The 24,896-nt window shown below is 45.3% G+C and overlaps 1 protein-coding gene across 5 annotated transcripts in view; it reads right to left on the bottom strand.

The window, feature by feature from the left end:
- Nucleotides 1-7,828: 7,828 nt before the first annotated feature.
- LOC147125263 (retinal guanylyl cyclase 2-like) overlaps nucleotides 7,829-24,896 on the bottom strand; it is a 61,187-nt gene continuing 44,119 nt past the window's right edge. The window contains exons 14-19 of one of the 5 annotated variants that reach the window (XM_086000256.1): nucleotides 19,352-19,526; nucleotides 17,411-17,575; nucleotides 14,513-14,607; nucleotides 14,313-14,398; nucleotides 14,098-14,182; nucleotides 7,829-9,785 (exon numbers count right to left, since the gene is read on the bottom strand). In XM_086000256.1, coding sequence (XP_085856382.1) covers nucleotides 14,113-14,182; nucleotides 14,313-14,398; nucleotides 14,513-14,607; nucleotides 17,411-17,575; nucleotides 19,352-19,526 — 591 coding nt within the window. In that variant the 3' untranslated portion in view covers nucleotides 7,829-9,785; nucleotides 14,098-14,112. Of the gene's footprint in view, nucleotides 9,786-14,097; nucleotides 14,183-14,308; nucleotides 14,399-14,512; nucleotides 14,608-17,410; nucleotides 17,576-19,351; nucleotides 19,527-24,896 lie in introns of those variants that run through there. The other 4 variants (XM_086000246.1, XM_086000219.1, XM_086000227.1 and 1 more) reach the window with 4 other exon arrangements.

The following is a 24,896-nucleotide window of genomic DNA, read 5'->3' as shown; positions in this document are numbered from 1 at the left end:
TTCGTGACCTTTCGGACTTCTCGTTCACCGAGGGAGGGAGTCACATGAACGCAGCAGTGGGTGCACACACAAGAAAAGCTGTTTGATGATAGAAGACGGAGTTGCTGTGCTAAGGCAGGTTAAACTGATGACTAGAGCAATGCTGTCAACATTTACAGGAAACCGGTTACTAAAACCACCTATAAATCATTCAATCATGCAACAATACTCAAGAAGCTCGACACCATCCAGGACAAAGCAGCCCGTTTGATTGACACCCCATCCACCACCTTAAACATTCACTCCCTCCACCACCAGCGTACCGTGGCTGCAGTGTGTATCATCTACAAGGTGTACTGCAGCAACTCGCAAAGTCTTCTTCGGCAGCACCTCCCAAACCCGCGACCTCTACCACCTAGAAGGACAAGGGCAGCAGGTGCATGGGAACACCACCACCTCCAAGTTCCCCTCCAAGTGACACACCATCCTGACTGAGAAGTATATCGCCGATCCTTCATCGTCGCTGGGTCAAAATTCTGGAACTCCCTCCCTAATACCTTCACCACACGGACTGCAGTGGTTCAAGAAGGCAGCTCACCATCACCTTCTCAAGGGCAACTAGGGATGGGCAATAAATGCTGGCCTTGCCAGCGACGCCCAGATCCCATAAGTGAATTAAAAAAAAATTCAAGAAGAGGATAAACAATTTTATTTATTCATGGTAGAGAAAATCTTCGACAGCACCTCCCAAACCTGCGCCCTCTTCCACCTAGAAGGACAAGGGCAGCAGGCACATGGGAACACCACCACCTCCAAGTTCCCCTCCAAGTCACACACCATCCTGACTTAGAAATATATTGCCGTTCCTTCATCGTCGCTGGGTCAAAATCCTGGAACTCCCTCCCTAACAGCACTGTGGGAGTACCTTCACCACACGGACTGCAGCGGTTCAAGAAGACGGCTCACCACCACCTTCTCAAGGGCAATTAGGGATGGGCAATAAATGACAGTGACGCCTACATCCCATGAATGAATATAAAAACAATCAAGTGACATAAATTAACATAAATTACTTAAATGAAACAATTGTACGCTAATTGTGTTATATTAAAGTTACCTATGCGAGGCAATTCTTTGAAGTGTATTTCTCACACAAATGCTATAAAAAGCAAAAGCAAAATACTGGATGCTGGAAATCTGAAATAAAAACAGAAAATGCTGGAAATACTCAGCAGGCCAGGCAGCATCTGCGGAGAGAGAAACAGAGTTAACGTTTCAGGTCGATGACCTTTCGTCAGACCTGCTGAGTATTTCCAGCTATAAAAAGCAAGTAGGAAACAGTCAGTGACAAGCTCAGGTTGGCTTCAAATGTCACTGGGTTCAAGAACTGTCGAAATGTTGTGAATGTTGTGAATCAAGGCAATATCATTTAAACATTAATTTACAATATTTTCTAGTGCAAACTGACAGACTGTTACTGTACATCGGTAATTGAGTATGTAGCATACATGGAAACAGCAAAGGTGAGCATTCAGAAAGGGAAATGAAATCGGTTTGGTACTAAACTATTAATTGATAGCTTTAAAATTGTTATCTATAATTACATGGGGAGTCAAGACCAAGTGTAATCTTCAGATGAAGTGGGGTTAGAAGTCACACCCTCACTGATGTAATTTATTTCCCATTTTAAACTCATACATTCTGTCCTTATATATAGATGACACCGTGATTCGATATTATTTACAGTTACATAGAAAAACTTAGGGCAATTTGCAAAGAAAAGTAGAGCATCGGAGTTTCTCTGCAGTGCTTGAGGAGGAGCTGGGAGATGCAAAATAGAGCTACTGCAGCACTACCACTGGCAGGAGGGTGTACTTACAGAATGAGGAGTTTACATAGGCAGTTTCCATTATAAATGTTGACATAAAAATTTATAATGGAAAATGTTGTGTATGTAATATGTGTGCTACTTTGAACCTATGGACAGGACTGCACTACTTGTTGGGCGTAGTGATACGCAGTACCACTCCTGGCCATAGGGGTATAAATAGTACTGTGGGTACTGATCTCCCCTCAGTTCCCGCCTGTGGGCATGAAGTAAAGACCTATGTGTAGTCCCTACCTCCAACCAGTAAAGACCTGTTTGAGTTATACGTTTAAGTCTTTGTGTTAATTGTTCAATACAATACACATACTTAACACTGGCGACGAGTCAGGTTCTTACCCTGCGGCAGTTGAAGAGAGGTTTCAAACATCACCACCCCACTAGAAGCGACAGGCTTTAGGACTCTGAAGCCTCCATCAGCGACTGAGCACTGGAGTGCAGCAAACATCCTGACAGCTTCCAGCGACTGACAGAAGTCTTTCTGCAGTTTCCTTGTTCAACCTAGGTGGTGGGGTAAGCCGTGCAGTGTTGGCTGCAAAGACAGGGCTGGGGAAGTTGGAGAAGATAAGGGCGATCGCAATCCCTGATAAGAGCTGCGGTGAAACGCGCGAGCGGGTAAGCCAGAGCCGCGCGAGCGGGTGAGCCAGAGGCCGGGAGCGGGTGAGCCAGAGGCCGGGAGCCGCTTCAAGTGCGAGGCGCAGCGCGGGCCAGCGATCGGAACCAAAGATAAGGGCCGCACTCGGGGGCTGAAGGGAGACGGCGTCGGGGGACGGGTGAAGACCGCCAAGCGCGGGAAAACCGCCATTTTGTGGGCGGAGGACGACGGCAAGAGCGGGAAGCCGCCATCTTTGATAACAAGTAAACAAAATAAAATCTGAGAAATTGCAAATCTATAATGCCTAAACACGGGAATATTAGCACCTTTGATAGTGACCTCGAAGATTGGGCCATATATGTTGAAAGAGTAAAAAATTATTGTAAGGCCAATAAAATTCATGACCAAGATAAAGCTCTAACATTATTAAATTTAATGGGTGCGAAGACATACGGGCAATTGAAACACCTGTTATCACCAGATGAACCGGCGGATAAGACGTTCGATGAGATTGTTACTGTCCTGAAAGATCATCTAAACCCCACGCCGCTGATGCTAGCGGAACGATTTAAATTTTACGACAGAAGGCAGCTACAGCATGAAAGCAATGCTGATTATTTGCTGGAATTGCGTAAATTAGCGAAATATTGCCAGTTTGGAACGGGACTGACAGAGGCACTTCGAGACAAATTTGTGTGTGGTTTATTTAAACAGGATACACAAAAGCGACTGCTAGAGGAGAATGAGCTGACGCTTGAGAAGGCGGTCACTATGGCAGCAGCACACGAAGCCGCAGCGAGAGGCACGGCAGTAATGCAGCTACGGTCACTGGAGCTCAGTGCACACAAATTGGGTGTGAGTTCTGGCAAATGTTATCGTTGTGGAAAGACAACGCATGATCAGAACCAGTGTTGGTTTAAAAACCAAGAATGTAGAACTTGTGGTAGGCTTGGACATATAGCTAGAGTATGCAGGTCAGGGAAGAAGACCAGCAACAAGAAGTCACCGCAAGGAAAATACGCAAAGGTACACAAGGTGACCGAACAGGAGTCCGATTCAGACGCTAGCAGTAATGAACTGGCTAGCTTAAGAGTACTCAACGCTGGTAAGGGTGCAGACCTCCAGACAATTTGGGTCACTCTTCAGATAGAAGGAGTCCAAGTAAAACTGGAATTGGACACTGGATCGGCATTGACGGTCATAAATAAGAAAGATTACGGAAAGTTATTCCAACATATTCCCCTACAGGATACGGGGATTATATTGAAAACATACACGGGGCAAAGAGTGTACCCCATCGGGAAAATAGAGGTTGCAGTGGTCCACAAGGGCGAAGACAGTCAAATAATGGACTTATATGTGATATCTGAAGGAGGTTCTCCACTACTAGGACGGGAGTGGATTAGGAAAATGAATATGGACTGGCATTTCCTACAAACAATAACGAGTGAGAACTCGGTGAAGATAGTCGGCCCAGACTCTGGAACGGATGATGGTAAGCCCAACTCAGGTGCAAAAGACAAAGTTTCAGCACAGAATTCCACTGAGCAACAACAACATAGTTTAACTGTGGATTCTGAGTCTGGCAAGTCTACTGATGTGCCCATTTCTGAGGGACACCGGGCTCGAACTCAACTCCATTTCAAACTACAACAGCAATTAGAACAAATGCTTCGCCGTTGTGAGCAAGAGTTGAATGCAACGAAAGAGTTCTTTGATATAGAGTTGGAGAATCTGGAAAGACAACAGAAGCAGCTGATGGAGAAAATGGAGCAGGAGCAGACAAAACGTCTGATGTCAGAGGAGTTAACGGTCAGCCAACTCCTGCATATGCTGAAGGACAGGACTCTGAAATGGGAAAAACTTGAACACGAACTTCAATATTCAAACGAAAGGGGTTCGGAGCTCTCAAAGGTTATTGGAAGAGCTGAGGTGGCAACACAGACTGAGATGACTGCAACAGAGCAGCCCTTGGATGCCAAAAGTACGCTGACTCACGTCAACGTAGAACAACAGACCGCTGAAACAGCTGCTCCGGTAGAGGGATTGAATAGTCCGATCAATCAATCTCCAAAAGAAGTTGAAGTAGTAAAATCTCAAATGAGGTCATTAGTAAACGACTTGCTGAAAGCCCAGAAAAAGCTGGATGAAGAGGTACGCATGAAGAAGTCTCTTCAGGAAAGATGTCTGGACTTGGAACAAAAGCTGGCTAACGCCCAGCTGGGTATGGAGGAAATAGAAGACCCTCTCGCTGGCCTAGATCAGGACGACACCGAATATTACTATGTCCTGTCCTGCCCAACTTGTAACTTCGACTCCCACCATACAGAAATCATGGAGGAGCACCGAAAGTCTACGGAACATCGGGAGAAGGTGGCTCTACTACGGAAAAAGGAGGGAGAGAAGGAGGAACTGCGCATGCAGCTGGCAACTGACAGTGGAGCCCAGAGAGTCTCCAAGAAGCAGAAAAGGAAAAGTCGAAACAGAAGATGACCCATCTGAACCATTATTACCTCTACCAGATCACACACGTGGTCCCTCCGAACGGAGCCAATTCAGTTCGGAAGTTCAAACTGTTAAATCCATGGAAGGACTATTGAATGAGTCACTCCAGCAACGTGAACCGACTCCACCACAGAGATTGAATCTGTGAACTGTTTTCCGCAGAGACTGAATCTGTGATCTGTTTTGACATGAAGTTATGTATGTATCTATGTTATTCTGTTATGTAAACCTGAAGTTATATATGTATATATGTTATTACGTTATGTTAAATGGGGAGATGACTGTAAAGCTAGGAAGGGAGGAATGTTGTGTATGTAATATGTGTGCTACTTTGAACCTATGGACAGGACTGCACTACTTGTTGGGCGTAGTGATACGCAGTACCACTCCTGGCCATAGGGGTATAAATAGTACTGTGGGTACTGATCTCCCCTCAGTTCCCGCCTGTGGGCATGAAGTAAAGACCTATGTGTAGTCCCTACCTCCAACCAGTAAAGACCTGTTTGAGTTATACGTTTAAGTCTTTGTGTTAATTGTTCAATACAATACACATACTTAACAGAAAAGTTGACACAGAAAGTGTGTGCAGCCATAACATTTTTAATACATTGTATAGAATGTATATTTTATATCTATATTATAAAGAACATTTTCTCATCATATATACATGTATATAGACACATGTTAAAAGTCATCAATAGTCTGTGAAGTACCTGATGACTTTTAACATTTTCTATATTGACTGTTGATTTTTGACCCCAGTAACACAGTCATCTAACTGAAAAACTGTCATCTAGGCTGAGTAGCATGAGACAGGACATGGGCTGTAAGTTGTGGGGATGCAATGCACAACAGGGCAGTAAACCAGTAGACAGTAGGGGGAACAGGTTTGAAGGGCTGAATGGCCTACTCCTGTTCTTTTGTTCCAGTGGAGAAATAAAGGTTTGCAGAGAAAGAACGTGGCCCTGTTTCCTGCTGTAACTCTAGTAGGAGACCAATGAAACCCCCAGGGAAATAGTGTAAACAACCGGAGAGCAGCAAGTTGTTGTGATCTGGAGTGCACTGCCTGAAAGGGCGGTGGAAGCAGATTCAATAGGAACTTTCAAAAGAGAATTGGATAAACACTTGAAGGGAAAACATTTACAGGGCTATGGGGAAAGAGCAGGGGAGTGGGACTAATTGGATAGCTCTGCCAAAGAGCCAGCACAGATACGATGGGCTGAATGGTCTCATTCAGTGTTATATCATTCTATGATTCTATGATTCTAACCCTGCAGAATTTCAAGGTCATATATTTATGTTTGACCAGGTTCCCTTGTTCTCTTCTAGTTGTTACAGGATGTGTTGTATTACTGAGCGTTCGAGCGTTCCTGGATCGTTCCAGAACAGTTTGCTTTGAAAACCCTACTTGAGACCCATCCCATAGGACTCTGAGCTATTGGATGTGGTAGAGTGTTTATATGCTGCACTACACACTGTTGCAGTCTTGGTTTTACAATTGTTATGTTTGTGTTTGCATGAATTGGGCCTGTATCATTGAATAGCCTGCTCACACTCCCTGTCTAGACTTTCATGGGAAGATTGGCCACCTGAATGAGGTAACACAGAATCAAAAAGCAAACCAAAAGGAACTGTCTGGGTTCACATCTGACGAACAGCTATTTGGTAAGATACTAGACAGGTGACTAGGCCTATATTCTCTAGAATGTAGAAGAATGAGAGGTGATCTCATTGAAGCACATAAAATTCTTACAGGGCTTGACAGGGTAGATGCAGGGAGGATGTTTCCCCTGGCTGGGAAGTCTAGAACCAGGGGTCACAGTCTCAGAATAAGTGGTTGGCCATTTAGGACTGAGGGGAGGAGAAATTTCTTCACTCAGATGGTTGTGAATCTTTGGAATTCTCTACCCCAGGGAGCTGTGGATGCTGAGTCATTGAGTATATTCAAGACAAAGGTCGATAGATTTTTGAATATTAAGAGAATCAAGGTATATGGGGATAGTGCAGGAAGGTAGAGTTGAGGTAAAAAATCAGCTGTGATCTTATGCACCCAAGGAACTATATCACAGTATGAGACAGTTGTCTCCAGCAAACCTGATTGATGACACCAAGTCACCCAACTCATTGTGTATCCTGTTTACAAACCTGACAAAATGCCTGGCAGGCTACTCTGCCATCTAGCAGTGTCCCTTTAATGATATTGCTGAGAAATATTTTTCCCTTTAGCAACGTATGATTAAATTTTGCCATGGTGATTTCCTAGACCTTAACATAATGGGAAACTATTAACTGAGTAATGTTTAAACAGATGGGAGCACCTGAGTACATTAAAAAAAACATGTACATAAATGGATAACAGATGGCTAGCAAAGAGGTAGACGGATTAATCTAACAGAGTGATTCGGATGTCATTATGGACTGCGAGTGATACACAGCAGAATTTCCTAAATGAATTACAGTAGTCAAGCTCATTGCCATGGGTATAATCTATGCGTGTATGTGTGTTTTATTTAAATTATCAGGCCTTTCCTGATGGCTCTGTTGAGAAATGCACAGGCCAAAGCAAAACTGAGCTACACAGGTGAAAAAGGACCGGGGATCAATGCCTGGTATACGATGAGTTAACTGAAACAGTAGCAGGGGTACTATACAAAGGCAAAATACTGCAGGTGCTGGAAATCTGAAATATAAACAGAACATGCTGGAAATACTCAGCAGGCCAGGCAGTATCTGTGGAGAGAGAAACCGAGTTAATGTTTCAGGTCTGATAAAAGGTCATCGACCTGAAACCTTAACTCTGTTTCTCTCACCACAGATGCTGCCTGACCGACTGAATATTTCTAGCATTTTCTGTTTTTTATTTCAGATTTCCAGCATCCGCAGTATTTTGCTTTTGTAACGTTTCAGGTCGATGACCTTTCATCAGAACTGGAAAATGTTAGAGATGTGATAGGTTTTAAGCAAGTAAAGAGGCAGGGAAAGCGGGGGAGGGGAGGAAAGAACAAAAGGGAAAGTCTGTGATTGGGTGGAAGGCAGGCGTGATTAAATGACAAAAGGGATGGTGGTGCAAGGCAAAAGGGGTACTATGTACGCACGGTGGCATAGTGGTTAGCACTGTTGCCTCACAGCGCCAGGGGCCCGGGTTCGAATCCGGCCTCGGGTGACTGTCTGTGTGGAGTTTGCACATTCTCCCCGTGTTTGCGTGGGTTTCCTCCGGGTGCTCCGGTTTCCTCCCACAGTCCAAAGATGTGCGGGTTAGGATGATTGGCTATGATAAATTGACCCTTAGTGTTAGGGGGATTAAATACGTGGGGTTACGGGGATAGGGTGGGATATGTGTTGGTGTAGGGGTTACGGGGATCGGGTGGGATATGTGTCGGTGCAGGTTCGATGGGCCAAAATGGCCTCTATCTGCATTGTGGGGTTTCTGTGATTCTGTGATATAGCTGGCTTCAGTGTCCCTGCATCAGGGAGGTGGGACTAGAAATGAAACAATTGCCAGGGTTCCGGCTCCTAACTGCTATTCAATTACCCTATTGGATCGTGTTGGTTGGCTAAAGACAGGATCATGTAGGCTGTGAGGATCCCACAGTTCAATAGCCTGCTGACACTCACTGTGAGGCTGGCGCGTGAAGAATAACCGCTTGGGCAAGGTACTGGAGGGTGGCAGGCACCCATGGAACTATATCCCAGCGAGTCAGTAGCTTTAAAACAAGGGCAGGGAGTTGAAAGATGAAAGTTTTGGGGGATAAAATCTACTGCTTAATATTGAATCTTTCCCTATTTTTAACTATTATGCAGCTTGCAGACAAAGCAGGGTAGAGGCTGCTTGACACAAGTGAAAAGGTAACAAAGGTAGCAGTGGCAGAGTACCTGAAGATGTACAATACCACACAGTGCCATATACATTCAGCACCTACACTGACTGCAACAGAACACTTTTCTGGCTGTAACTGCCTGGGCAATATACTTCACAACATTTAATATTAAGTCGCATCAGGTATTTTAACAACCTGAATTGGTACATAAAAAATCCTCTTCAATATATACTAGGGGAAGATTCCCTCTGTTCACTATTCGTAGTGTAATGATAAAGACGAGTATAAATAACATGCTATCAATAGCAATCAGAGGAAATCTTCCTTCCACAGTTATAAAATGAGAATATATGCACATCTGACAATTTTCCATTGTATTTGTGTAATTGTGTGTATTTTTAGGGGTTGCTACTCTAACATAGATCAGGATGTTATTCGTTCAGGGGTAATGCCACTTCAGTAATGAAATACAATGCAAAGAGCTTGAGAAAAGCAACATGCCATGTAATGTCACGCAGGTTGGTGTTTGAATAACTTCCTAACAGATAAAACCTGGCCATGTGCATTGAAAGAAGTCTTGGGTCTTCTGAAGTCTTAAGATCCAGGCTCAAAATGTCTCTGCTACACGTTGGATATTTTTTCTTCATTTTTTTTTTATGCGTTAAGATCAAAAGTCCTTTAGTCCAGCAATATTCAGCAGCTAAATTTCTATATCTGTCATTGTCATGGGGGATGGGTGTCAATTTGAGTTATAATCTTTCCCCTAAGATTGCTTTTAAATAATCCTACTCTGGTTTATCTGCTGCAATGGTCCTAATGTCATTAAGAATAACCTTTTGCAATGTCCTTCTTAATCAGTTGATAGCTTCTTAATCGGAGGATGAGGATTAAGGTTGCCATCTGTGAAGCTATCATTGTCCTCCTGTTGTGGAAGCTGTGCTGTTACATGGTGCACGTATGTTGTCTTCTTCATAAACAGATCCTCGCCTTTCACTTGTCACGGCTGAAAGAAAAGATAAAAAACATGTTGGGTAAAAAGTGAAACCCACAGTCCGCTACCATTAGTTCAACCAAGTTTCTAATGTTCAGCACCTGGCTTGCCCCCAAAATGCTTATCACCTTCCAGTTTGCTATAACTTGCATATTTAATGTATACAGAAGAAATAGTAAGAAAGAACTTGCATTTATATAGCGCCTTTCACGACTTCAGGATGCCCCAAAGCACTTTACAGCCAATGAAGCACTTTTGAAGTGTAGTCACTGTTGTAATGCGGCAGCCAATTTGTGCACAGCAAGGTCCCACAAACAGCAATGACATAAATGACCAGAAAATCTGTTTTAGGTTTTGACTGAGGGATAAATGTTGGTTGGGACACCGGGAGAACTCCCCAGCTCTACTTCGAATAATGTCATGGGATCTTTTGCGTCCACCTGAGAGGGAAGATGGGGCATCTATTCAACAACGCATCTGAAAGATGACACCTCTGACTGTGCAGCGCTCCCTCAGTACTGCACTGAAGTGTCAGTATGGATTATGTGTTCAAGTTTCTGGATTGGGGCATGAACCCCATACCTTCTTATTCAGAGGCGAAAGCGCTACCACTGAACCAAGGTATACGGGAGCATTGGATAAAAACGCTATGGGGAAGAAATTGGACCTCATGGTGCCTGTTCTATGGCCGTAAAACAGGCACGATGAGGGTTAATTTTGGGAGCCAACACCCTGCACCCAATGGACACCTGTAAGTTTTGGTTTCCATATTTAAGAAAAGATATACTTGCTCTCGAGGCGGTTCAGAGAAGGTTCACTCGGTTGATTCCAGAGATGAGGGGGTTGACGTATGAGGAAAGGTTGAATAGGTTGGGACTCTACTCATTGGAGTTCAGAAGAATGAGAGGCGATCTTATCGAAACATATAAGATTGTGAGGGGGCTTGATCGGGTGGATGCGGTGAGGATGTTTCCACTGATGGGTGAGACTAGAACTAGGGGGCATAATCTTAGAATAAGGGGCTGCCCTTTCAAAACTGAGATGAGGAGAAACTTCTTCACTCAGAGGGTAGTAAATCTATGGAATTTGCTACCCCAGAGAGCTGTGGAAGCTGCAACATTAAATAAATTTAAAATGGAGATAGACATTGTCCGAGCAGATAAGGGAATTAGGGGTTACGGGGAGAGGGCAGGGAAGTGGACGTGAGTCTAGATTCAGATCAGCCATGATCCTATTGAATGGCGGAGCAGGCCCGAGGGGCCGTATGGCCTACTCCTGCTCCTATTTCTTATGTTCTTATGTTCTTATGTGTTCAGGTGTCCCTGCCAGCTGTCTAAAACAGGCATTAAGCCCCTTACATATGTAAGTGGCAACCTAAAGTCTGTTTTAGGCCCCCTCACAGACATTTGATATCGTGGAGCAGGAGCTGGTCCTGCTTGACTCGGGATTCTTAAGCGGTTGATGGGCTACCGCCACCAAAAGGCAAGTTCTAAAACAATTGTTGATGTGGAGCCAGGAGGGTCAACGAGTGCTCCCCCAACTCCACAGTGTCCTGATCGCACCCCCCCCCCCCACCACCCACTGCCACGCCACACTCCGCCTCCCGGGACTTACCTTCTCACCACTGCTGGCGAGGCAGCTCGTCCAATTAATATTAATGAGGCCCAAGGCATAATTCTAGGATGGCTTCGGGCCTTCTGGTTCGGGCATGCATTGCGGCCGAGTCGCTATACCCTTACGGTTCAGGGTGGTTAAAGTCACCCAAATCACTTATTCTCATAGTCCCTCCTCCCTGACAACACTGATTTATGCTGGGATATAGTTCCAAGGCAGTGAGTGTCAGCAGGCTATTCGACTGAGCTGTGGTTGAGTCCTAATCTATCCTCAGCTCTTGTACAGCTACGGTCCAAGGATTGTGATTAGGAGCAGAAATCCTGGCTGGCTTTTTCCCCTCCCTAGATCTGGAACATGGAGGCCAGTTATGCCAATCCTACCACCAGCCTGACTGAGGTCAGCTAACACAGCACAGACCAGGGATCGAAACTAGGAACGCCTTAGACTATATGGCTCAGTACCACATTGGGTGTTATGTTTACCCAGTAAACCACTGGGATAATATTTGCACCCAATTTACGCTCTTTTTCTCCTGAAAGCAGTCAGGAAGGACGATCCCACGGCTCCTGCTCCAGTAGTTCAGCCAGGTGGTCGTTCTTCATGTATCAGTCTACACAGTGAGCGTTACTGGAGGCTGTTAGACTATAGGGAACATCATAGCTCTGCCTGATGTCCACACATGCACACTTTGAGCAGGAGTCACTGGTTAGTAACCAAAAGCGTGAACCATGAGTGAATCTTTCTCCCATGACACTGAGACCAAGTGCCGTGCCCTCCCACCCCCATTGCCCCTGCTAACTCAGCTCAATGCCTTTGGCGCCTTATTAAAATTTGACTGCTTTAGGATTGTTCAAAAGTACTAAACAGCAATATGGACGCTATATACATCACTAAAGTAAACACTGGAATACAGTGGGTTTAAATGATAAAATATTATTAAAATGTAACGATAAAATGTTATAGGCTTGAAAGGACACAAGAACAAATTAAAAAATGGAGTGGTAACAGACAAATTTGGATGTAGGGTGACCACCATTTTTTATCCATTCATGGGATGTGGGTGAGGCCGGCAAGCCCAGCATTTATTGCCCATCCCTAATTGCCCTTGAGACGGTGGTGGTGAGCCACCTTCTTGAACCGCTGTTCTTTTTGTAGCTGTTTGGCACAACTGAGCGGCTCACTAGGCCATGTCAGTGGGCAGTTAAGAGTCAATCGCATGTGTCTGGAGTCACATATAGGCCAGACCGGGTAAGGGTGGCAGATTTCCTTTCCTAAAGGACGTTAGCGAACCAGATGGGATTTTACGACAGTCCGGTAGTTTCATGGTCACTATTACTGACATTAGCTTTTTCATTCCAGATTTTTTTTTTAATTAACTGAAATTAAATTCCCCAGCTGCCATGGTGGGATTTGAACTTATGTCTCCAGGTCATTAATCTAGGCCTCTGGATTACTAGTCCAGTAACATAATCACTATGTACCCATCTGGTTTTGAATGTGACAGTTGGATTTTCTGGTGGGATAATCATTAACGGTCACTGACATGAATCAACTGAGCAGCCTGCGGGTGGCGCTGTCCAGGGAGAGTATAAATACTCGGGCACGGGCCCAGCTTTCGCAGGACATTCTTAACAGAAACTAGTGAAGGACACAACTAGACCTCCATGTTGTAAAACAGTTGATTAAAGCTTTGTTTAACGCTTAGACCAAGTGCCTGGTAGTTTTCTTACATCAGTCACCATCTAATCCAGACATTAAAATCTAGAAATTGATGTTGGCAATATAAGTGGATAAACATGTAACATGCTCATAAGATATTCCTTTATCTACTTTATAACAGCAGCATTAACCCATTGAGAATAAACCGTGGAAAACAATACATTAGGGCAATGTTTACCTCTGGTAATGAGAGCTCTCAGAAAGTAGAGATGCAGTCAGCTCTAACTACAAGAAGAAAACATTGCCCCAATTCATTGTTTTCCACTGTTACGTACTCCTGAGCATTAACTAAAGTGGCAGGGTTAAGGTCAAGGGGGCAATTTTAACCCACCCCACCCGGCAGGAACGGGGCAGCTGCACAGGTAAAATCGCCTCCGAAAACCTATTGCCCCACTGCCGCTTGATTCCTGCCTGCTGCCACCTTAACATAAATGAGGAAAGTCTAGGCCTTGGCTGCCCTGGGCTCCCACACTTTCCACCCGCAAGATCCTGCTGAATCCCTGCCCGCCCCCCGCCCCCCCAACCGGGACTTATCTGAGTGCCAGGGGTGGGCTCTGGGCAGCCTGACCTTCGCCTATTGGCAGCCAGCCAGCTGCCTCTTTCTGCTCAGCTCGGGCGGGCAATTGGCTGGCGGGTTGTAAATGAAGCCCAGAATTAAAATAGCCTGGGCCTCAAATTGATAAAATAACCTGGGCCATAAACTGATAAAATAGTTGGACCACAACTTGATAAAATAGCTTGTGCCACAACTTAATGACAGAGGGGTTTGAGCTCTTTCACCCCCCCACCCTCCCCCACCACCGTCTACCCCATCCACCCCCAATTAAAATCACCCCCAAAATTACAGCCAACTGTAAGCACTTTTGGTGAACAAGTGAAAATGACAATAGGAAAGTGTTAGTTTTTTATGGTAGTCATATACCAACATTTTAAAGCACACCGGAAAGTACACAAGACATAGAACGTTATACATTTGTGTGCGTAATATTACCTGGAAGTTTTCTTTTTACAGTTTTAGTGCTTTCATTTTTTGGTATCTTGCCATTTCTTCCATTTGCAAACCATGAGTATTTTGCCTGCAAAAAGCATCAAAGCATCTTTGGATGAGATGAGGCAGCAACAGCCACATTTGACAGCAATACTTTGCTTACCCGCGCTTCAGTTGTGAAGGTGCTGGTAAAGGCTTGACAGCAATACTTTGCTTACCCTGGCTTCAATTCTGGAGGTTTTGGTAATGGTTTGGTAAAACCGTCTTTCCCCACCAGCCAATAGGTCTCGTCAAAGCCTTGGCCCTTTTAAGAAAGGAGAATGACACCATAGCAATGTTATTTTCAGTAGCCTTGAACACAAATCTGGGGAAATTCTTACTAACAAGGCTTCAGCAGGGGAAGTGGGCTGGTGCCTACCTTCAGTTCGGTCCTTTCTCTCAGTTCCAGCTTATAACCTTCATTCAGACTTATAAGAATTTTAACAGTAGTGTGATTGACATGAATGCGATAAGCTGTAAAAATAGAAGTCAAATCAAAATCACGTGACACTTTTTTGATACATTACAATCAGCTGTAGTACCCTTTCACCTAATTTATGCCACCCCACCCCCCTAGAACTGCATTCAGCATGCATGCCCATCACATAACACTAAATCTGCCTAATATTTGTCTTCTCTCTCGTGCAGGCAGTGACTCTGATTGAGGTGCAGCTCCTTTGTTCCTGATGGCCCTATAGTATCTCATCCAAGGGGTCATTGTTCATGTGTGAGCCAGTTAGTGGTGCGAGGCTATTCAACTAGGTAAGGCACCACAATCCTATCCTCATCCAACATCCATTTTCCAGCAGATGTCACTGGACAGCAATCAAGTGCGGGGACAGGTGTTAATTGTTCCCATCCCCTGGCCAAGTGACTGAGACCAGTTACAGTACCTCAATGCTGCCAAGCTAAGATCAGCTGGTTCAGCGTGTGCTGGGGTTTGAGCCTGGGACCTTCTTAAGGCTCAGTCACACACTAACTAGCACAGCAGGCACCTCAAAGCACTGGAGAGGTACCACCAACGCTGCCTCCGCAAGATCCTGCAAATCCATTGGCAGGATAGGCGCACCAACGTCAGTGTTCTCGCTCAGGCCAACATCCCCAGCATCGAAGCTTTGACCACGCTCAATTAGCTCCGATGGACGGGTCACATTGTCCGCATGCCCGATATGAGGCTCCCAAAACAAGCGCTCTACTTGGAGCTCCGGCACGGCAAGAGAGCTCCAGGTGGGCAGAGGAAACGCTTCAAGGACACCCTCAAAGCCTCCTTGAAAAAGTGTAACATCCCCATCGACACCTGGGAATCCCTGGCCCAAGACCGCACAAAGTGGAGGAGAAGCATCCGGGAAGGCGCCGAACACCTTGAGTCTCTTCGCCGGGAGCAAGCGGAAGCCAAGCGCAGGCAGCGCAAGGAGCGCACGTCAACCCAAGCACCCCACCCAGCCGCCCCTTCAACCACCGTCTGCCCCACCTGTGACAGAGACTGTAGGTCCCGCATTGGACTCATCAGTCACCTGCGAACACATTTTTAATGTGGAAGCAAGTCATCCTCGGTTCCGAGGGACTGCCTAAGAAGAAGAGTATAGCTACCCACTGAGTCAAAGTTCAGTGCATGTAATTCAAATGATTTTACATTAGTCAACACACATGCACCCCAGGCAGCCAGAGGGCACTTCAGAGCACGAAGGGACTTGCCTAAAAGGACAAGTTTTTGTTTCAATGAACTCTTCCCCACTCTTTTGTGCCTGTGTCGAGTCTGAATTCCAGCTGCGTCTGTGTGCTGCCTGCTTCTTCCTGAGGAAGACAGCATTGCTTCCTCTCATTCCCATTGTTTCAGTGGAGAGCAAGAGAAAGCAGAAGAATAGGGTGGAGGCTGGCTGTAACAACATTCATAGCAGCATGAAACGATTAAATAGGGGCTAGAGAAAGCAAGAGAAATGATGGGAATTACCAGCACAGTCAAACCTCAGTCCCAACATGTACGGGTCTAAGATCAACTTCAAGACGTGAGACTCCACCCAAATGAGGGAGAGCTGATGGGTTGATGTTAACCAACAAATGCACTGGGGGAATTGGAGGGACATGCTCCACGGTAACATTTGGGGATTAAGGTCGTCGGAGTGGAATGATAATATATTACTATTTTATGGTTACCATATAATCCGGTATGTATGTCGCGTTTAACAGGAGTTTTTAACAACCTTTCGACCTGCGGGTGTGACTTACACACTAGTGTGGTGATTATCTTTTCACGCAGCATAAAAAATACCACAGATGTGCTTTTTACACAACTGCAAACAATACGCTGGATTTCACAGTATATGAAGTATATCGCTCGGCAGCAAGAAATTGAAGTGTAATCTCATTTACAGGATGCGGTCTCCTCTACATTGGGGAGACCAAATGCAGATTGGGTGACCACTTTGCGGAACACCTCTGTTCAGTCGGTAAGGCTGACCCCGAGCTTCCGGTCGCCTATCATTTTAATTCACCGCCCCATTCCCACTCGGACCTCACCGTCCTTGGCCTCTTGCATTGTTCCACGGAAGCTCAACGTAAACTCGAGGAACAGCACCTCATCTTCCGATTAGGCACTTTACAGCCTTCCGGACTCAATATCGAGTTCAACAATTTCAGATCATAACCTCGGCCCCTATTACATTTTTCCTTATATTTTTTATCCACACCTTTGTTTTGGTTTTCCTCGCCCCCCCTTTCCCTTTTTTTTCTCTCTCCCACATGGCAGCTGTCTCCCATTCTGCCAGCACATTTCACACCTAATCTAGAGCCGTCTTTTGTCTCCACTAGTCGTATCACCATCTCGTCTCGTTTTGAATACCTCTTAATGTCTCTTCTCTTTTGTTCTCTCCCAGCCTGGCCTCTTAATCTATTTCATTCCCTGCGCCTCTTTAGTCTTGATAAAGGGTTTTGACCCGAAACGTTGACTCTAATTTCTCTCCACCGATGTTGCCTGGCCTGCTGAGTTTTTCCAGCATTTTCTGTTGTTATTTCTCATTTACAGGATGTTCCTCGAGGCAGGGTACAACCAACATACAGCACTGCATTGCAAGCACCTACCGTACAGTTCAAGTTTCCCCTTTTATCTGCATCTTTCCTTTCCTAATTGTGAAATGTCACGCCACAGCAGGAGGTCAAACTCAGCACTATAATATCATTCCAGAACAGTTTCTTTTTGTACAAATGATATGCCATGAATTACACAGAAAGCAAGTCACCTCCTGTCATGCTAGCCAGTAATCTGAAGCGGGTCACTCACGTTGCCCTGTGGATTCCATGCGTGCGGCTGTAGTGACGGTATCTCCGAAAAGACAATACCGTGGCATCGTCAGACCAACAACTCCCGCAACGGACGGTCCTACAAAAGTCAACACATCTTCATATCTTCTGTAGAAGCGGTGAAGGTGAAATACACTCTTTGAAGCTGTGGTATAAATGTTTGGTCGTGGGAGTGGGCAAGGTCTTGCGAACACATTACCTCGTCTCCCAATTTTCCCCCTTCTTTACTGTAGGCTCTGACTGATGTTCTGGTATGACCCCCAGATGCCAGCAGCCCTCTGCTACCCCACCCCCAGCGGACCACTTTCATACATTTAACGGTGAACATTGGCAAGCTATTCAATCATGGAGAGTGTCTTATCCTAACATAATATCCACACACATGCATTTTCTAGCCGGGGGCACTGGGTAGCAATCAGGAGTGGGAGTTGTGGCGGATTCCCCTCTGCCCCCCTCCTCGCCCCTCCCCTCCAGCCTAGGGACATTGTAGCCAATTGTTACACTCCCAACTACTGCCTTAGCTGAGATGAGTTATCTCAGCATAGACCAAGGATCAAAACCAAGTTTTCCATTGATCCCTGCCGGAGTTTGTTGGTCTAAATGACTCAGTACTACACCAGGCAGTGCATTTACAAACTATGGGAAAAGACATCGAGGGAGTTCTTTTTGAGCTCTACAAATTTCCTTTCATTGAATGACAGGCTGGGAGCTACTGTTAATAGACGCAAATGTTTGGTTTACTTGTTTGCAGGTGGCATTTTCTTTCCCACCCTCAATGCACTTTTAAAGGGAGAACTGCCCATTAAGGGTACCTTGTCTTTATTAGAAAGTGTCTGTAAAAGAAAGAAAGACTTGCATTTATATAGCACCTTTCACAACCTCAGGATGTCCCAAAGTGCTTTACAGCCAATTAAGTAATTTTGAAGTGTAGCCACTGTTGTAATGTAGGAAACGCGGCAGCCAATTTGTGCACAGCAAGCTCCCACAAACAGCACTGTGATAATGACCAGATCATCTATTTCAGTGACGTTTGTTGAGGGATAATATTGGTCAGGACTCCGGGGAGAACTCCCCTACTATTATTCGAAGTAGTGTCATGGGACGTTTTACATCCACCTGGGAGGGTAGACGAGGCCTCGTTTTAATGTCTCATCCAAAAGACGAAGGTCTTTGTAACATTGGAAGCAATGTTACTGGAGCTTGGAAAGCACCAGCAGGCTTGGCCTCTTCTTCAGGCCCATTCCACCCAATCCACAAGTACAGGTCACCTGGGATCTACTAATGAACAGGACAGGCCCAGCACCCCAATATCTACCCATACCTAACTTACCCTGTGACGTAATAACTCACTACGCACTTGGTTTGAGTATAAAGCAAGGCTTTAATCAACTTGTTTCAGAACATGGAGGTCTAGTTGTACTCCACTAGTTCCTGTCTTACAAAATGTCCCTGGGCAAGCTGGGCCCACACCCGAGTATTTATACTCCTTGGACGGCGCCACCAGCTGGCCATCCAGTGTTATTTCATGAGTAGTTTCTTTATGATGATGAGATTTATAACACCCTGCTCAATGAGCATTCTGAACCACCTTCTCTTCTTGACTGAGGCCTCCTGCCAAGGAATGTCTATGGCTCAGTCAGTTTATAGTATTATCAAAATGTAAAGAGCTGTGTAAAATCCTCAGTATATTATGTAGTTACTATACCATGTAACCATGTAATTCCAAAATGTTAGCGCTTCCTTGTTACTAGTCAGCCTTGCTATATTTTCAATATCTTTTGTTAATGTCATCTTCATAGTAGCTACATAAACTGACTACTGCTGCTTGCAACAATGGACGTGTGAAATACAAACAAATATCTCACAGTGTTTACTTTAGGTCTTTACCAGGCACAACATGATTCAACAGCGGGTACCTTACCTGAGTGCAGACCTATCCTTATTCTAACTGGCACATCTGGCATATGTCTCATTTTAAATGTGCCTACTGAACTCAGGATATCCAGAGACATATTTGCAATCTCAGCTGCATGCCTGTTACCATTCCTTGTTGGGAGGCCAGAGGCAACCATGTAAGCATCTCCGATTGTCTCTACCTGTGTGCCAAACAAACACAAACATATTAACATTTTTTCAGATTTATCTCTGAAATCTTTCGATCGTGGCTTTCGCAGTGCTGTGCCTGCAGGTAGTGATAACGTTCAACAGGTACTTGATCCACCTCCTAATACTTCAATCCAATTTCTCTTAATTTTCCCGAGTTGATAGTGGGCATGTTTTCTGCTCCCAAACTTTGTTGAAACTACTCTGAAAATGGCTACCAGTATATGTCTGGGGTGATTCTCCTTACCGTTGGAACGTTTTGGCTGCTGTCCTGACTGAGATCAAGAACTAACTGTATTTTACACCCCAAAAAGAACTTCTTCCACTGCTACCTCTTTCTAAGAGCCTTCCCTCCTTCAAGGAGGATGATGACTGTCTGAGCTGTAAAATTCATCAAAAGGAGCTCTACTTCTGGCGCTCTATCTATCTCTTCTAACTGAGGTACGTGGTTCTACTATTCATCAATCAAGTAAGCCAGCTGAGAAATGGATAAAACCATAAAACTTATCAATGGGGAGAGGTGAGTTTACACATAAGTTAAGGGCAGTCTTGAAGCTTTCTATACATTAGTGAAGCATCCGTTGTTCAACTAGAGTTACTGCACCATTCTTTAACTTATACACATGATTCCATATGGTCTTTCGCCTCATGCCACTTCCATCAACTGAAAAAGGTGGGTTTGGAGAAAATTGGAATTTTTTGTATTTGGTTTTATATGATTTTGAAATAGCCAGGTTTAAAATAGAGAATGCTCTCGCTTCGGTAGTTATAAAATGGGAGCAAACACAAAAAAATAAAAGAATTCACTTTGATAGCTGGTTTAAAAGTGTTAGGGGGCTAAATTCATTTGATTTGCGCCTCCCGTTAGAGGGCGCGAACGGGACGCAAATCAACTAGCGCTTGGGCGCGGCACCGCTAACGCCTCCCGCAAAATTCCATGGGAGGTTAGCGGCGGCGCTGCGCCACCGGCGATGACATCATCGCCGTGCGCAGTGACCCGCTCGTGCCCCTGCTGTAATATTGGGTGGCACCCCCAACTTACTGCTGGACGCTATGGGCTGGATTTTGTCAATGGGGCCGTGATGGAGGCGGGACTCCCACTTTTTGGGTTGTAGTCCCGCCTCCATTGAATTGTGGCCAACCCACGTGATTTTCCCTTGATTAACCTTGTTGAGCCCGCCCAGCGGTCTCAGCAGGCCAATTAAGGGACACCCGGTTACAGGTGACGTCAGGGAATGACATTTCATCTGTCAAGAGCTTTTGACAGATGAAATATCAGCGTTTGACAGCTCTGTGAAGCTGTCAAACACTGACAATCTGACTTCTAACTTGAGTCCTTCTCCACAGACTCAGTTAGAAATCTCTCCAGAACAGAAAGAATGCTGCAACTTTTGACAGCTCGCGGTCATTCTGCTTTCTGTGCCGGTGAGATGAGGGACGCCCGAGACCTGAAGGAAGGAAGCCTGCATTAGTAAGTAAAGGTAAGTAAAACTTATTTAAACACTTTACACACACCAAACACTCTCACCTCTGCACTCATGCACCCATCACTCACCTGAACACCAGACATCTCGAACCCTCCAAGCCCTTCAGCCCGATGGTCCGCCTTGCTAACTTGGCGTGGTTTGGAGCCGTCGGGCAGCCTGCACTTCAGGGCTAAAACTAGGGATTAGGCCAAAAACTGCCTGTTAACTACCTGTTAACAGGCAGTTAATTGGCACTAATCCCCTTCCTGCCTCGGGGTGGCGGCTCCCAGCACAGGTCGGGTACCCGCCTCATAGAAACATAGAAGATAGGAGCAGGAGTAGGCCATTCGGCCCCTCGAGCCTGCTCCGCCATTCAATGTGATCATGGCTGATCATCCAAATTCAGTACCCGGTCCCTGCTTTCTCCCCATATGCCTTGATCCCTTTAGCCTTAAGAAATATATCCAACTCCTTCTTGAATATATTTAATGAATTGGCCTCTACTGCCTTCTGTGGTAGAGAATTCCACAGGTTCACCACTCTCTGGGTGAAGAAATTCCTCCTCATTTCTGTCCTAAATGGCCTACCCCTTATCCTTAGACTATGATCCCTGGTTCTGGACTCCCCGACCATTGGGAACATCCTTCCTGCATCTAGTCTGTCCAGTCCTGTCAGAATTTTATAAGTTTCAATGAGATCTCCTCTCATTCTTCTAAACTCCAGCGAGGAAAAGCCCAATCGTCCCAATCTCTCCTCATATGTCATTCCTGCCATCCCAGGTATCAGCATGGTGAATCTTCGCTGAACTCCTTCCATGGCAAGAACATCCTTCCTCAGATAAGGCGACCAAAACTGCACACAATACTCAAGATGTGGTCTCACCAAGGCCCTGTACAACTGCAGCAAGACATCCTTATTCCTGTATTCAAACCCTCTCGCTACGAAGGCCAACATACCATTTGCCTTCTTAACCGCCTGCTGCACCTGCATGCTTACCTTCAGCAACTGGTGCACAAGAACACCCAGGTCTCGTTGCACTTCCCCTTCTCCCAATCTATTGCCATTCAGATAATAATCTGCCTTCCTGTTTTTGCCACCAAAGTGGATAACCTCACATTTATCCACGTTATATTGCATCTGCCATGCATTTGCCCAATCACCCAACCTGTCCAAATCATCCTGGAGTTTCTCGGCATCCTCCTCACAGCACACACGCCCACCCAGCTTTGTGTCATCTGCTAATTTGGAGATATTACATCTAGTTCCCTTGTCTAGATCATGAATATATATTGTGAATAGCTGGGGTCCTAGGACCGATCCCTGCGGTACCCCACTAGTCACTGCCTGCCACTCGGAAAACGACCCGTTTATTCCAACTCTTTGCTTCCTGTCTGCCAACCAGTTCTCTATCCAATTCAATACCTTGCCCCCAATCCCATGTGCCTTAACTTTACACGCTAATCTCTGATGCGGGACCTTATCAAAAGCCTTCTGAAAGTCCAAATACACCACATCCACTGGTTCACCCTTATCTATTTACCAGTTATATCCTCAAAAAATTCCAGTAGATTAGTCAAGCACAATTTACCTTTTGTAAATCCATGTTGAATTTGTCCGATCCTGTCACTGTTTTCGAAGTGCTCTGTTATTACATCTTTTATAATGGACTCTAGCATTTTCCCCACTACTGATGTTAGGATTACTAGTCTGTAATTCCCCGTTTTCTCTCTACCACCTTTTTTGAATAGTGGGGTAACATTAGCTTCCCTCCAATCCATGGGTACTGTTCCAGATTCTATCGAGTGTTGAAAGATGATCAGCAATGCATCTACTATTTCTAGGGCCACTTCCTTAAATACCCTAAGATGTAGATTATCAGGCCCTGGGGATTTATCGGCCTTCAATCCCATCAATTTCCCTAACACCATTTCCCTACAAATACTGATTTCTTTCAGTTCCTCCCTTTCATCAGACCCTATGTTCCCCGACATCTCTGGGAGGTTATTTGTGTCATCCTTTGTGAAGACAGAACCAAAGTATGTATTTAATTGGTCTGCCATTTCTTTGTTCCCCATTACAAATTCCCCTGATTCTGACTGCAAGGGACCTACGCTTGACTTCACCAATCTTTTTCTCTTCACATATCTATAAAAGCTTTTACAGTCAGTTTTTATGTTCCCTGCAAGCTTACTCTCATATTCTATTTTCCCCTTCTTAATTAATCCCTTTGTCCTCCTTTGTTGAATCCTAAACTGCTCCCAATCCTCAGATTTACTGCTTTTTCTGGCCAATTTATATGTCCTCTCCTTGGATCTTATGCTATCCCTAATTTCCCTTGTTAGCCACAGTTGAGTCACCTTTTTTGTTTTATGTTTATGCCAAACTGGGATGAACAAATTCTGTAGTTCATCCATGCGGTCTTTCAATGTTTGCCATTGCCTATTCACCGTCAACCCTTTGAGTGACATTCCCCAATCAATCCTACCCAACTCGCAACTCAGACCATCATAGTTTCCTTTATTTTAATTCAGGACCCTAGTCTCTGAGTCAACTACTTTATTCTCCATCTTAATGAAGAATTCGATCATATTATGATTGCTCCGACCCAAGGGGTCTCGTACAACAAGATTGCTAATTAATCCTTTCTCGTTACATAATACCCAGTCTAAGATGGCCTGATCTCTGGTTGGTTCCTCAACATATTGGTCCAGGAAACCATCCCCATAAACACTCGAGGAATTCCTCCTCCACAGTATTGTTACTCATTTGGTTGGCCCAATCTATATGTAGATTAAAGTCACCCATGATGACTGCTGTGCCCTTATTGCACGCTTCTCTAATTTCCCTTTTAATGCCATCCCCAACCTCCGCATTACTGTTTGGAGGTCTATATACCACTCCCACTAACGTTTTCTGCCCCTTGGTATTTCTCAGTTCTACCCATACAGATTCCACATCATCAGAGCTAATATCCTTCCTTACAATTGTGTTAATCCCTTCTTTCACCAGCAAAGCTACCTCACCTCCCTTTCCTTTTTGCCTATCTTTCCTGAATATTGAATACCCCTGGATGTTGAGTTCCCAGCCTTGGCCACTCTGGAGCCATGTTTCCGTAATCCCAATCAAATCATGTTTGTTTACCTCTATTTGCGCAGCTAATTCATCCACCTTATTACGAATGCTCCTCGCATTAAGACACAAAGCCTTCAGGCTTGTTTTTTTAACGCTCTTAGACCTATTAGAATTATTATTTACTGTAGCCATGTTTGATTTAAACCGTTGATTTCTCTGACTGCCACTTTTGTTTTTCTCCTTCCTATCTTTTGCTTTTATCCTTGTTTCCCTTTCCTCTGTCCCCCTGCTCAGGTTCCCAACCACCTGCCATTTTAGTTTAAACTCTCCCCCAGAGCACTAGCAAACACTCTCCCTAGGACATCGGTCCCGGCCCTGCCCGGCCCTAGGAAACAGGCATGGAGGTGGGTTGGCAGCTGGAGGGGTTCGTGCCCCCTGATTCTGCAATTTTCCCCCCACTCCCGCCTCCAAACCCGCCTCCACGGGACTTGGAAATTCGAGCCCTATGTCCGCCGGGGTCAGGGATGGCCTACCTGCGGCTGGGGCAGCGCTAGTTAAAGGGGAGGTGATGGGCGAACATTTTTGTTGCTGGTGCCTGCCAGCACCTGCCCCCGTTGCTGTCCCCGGCCCCCGTGAAGCCCCCCCCTCCCCGCAGGGTGCCGGCTGCTCTCCGTGAGCCCGGCACTCCTCTTGACAGAGCAGGGTGGATAAAGGGGAACCAGTAGATGTAGTGTATTCGGATTTCCGGAAGGCATTCGATAAGGTGCCACATAAAAGGTTATTGCACAAGATAAGAGCTCACGGGGTTGGGGGCAATATATTAGC

Source organism: Somniosus microcephalus, chromosome 1 (assembly GCF_052327205.1).
Source record: "Somniosus microcephalus isolate GS21.2 chromosome 1, FLI_Smic_1.0, whole genome shotgun sequence".
NCBI classification, from domain to species: Eukaryota; Metazoa; Chordata; class Chondrichthyes; order Squaliformes; family Somniosidae; genus Somniosus; species Somniosus microcephalus.
This window is presented reverse-complemented; position numbering and strand designations above follow the sequence as displayed.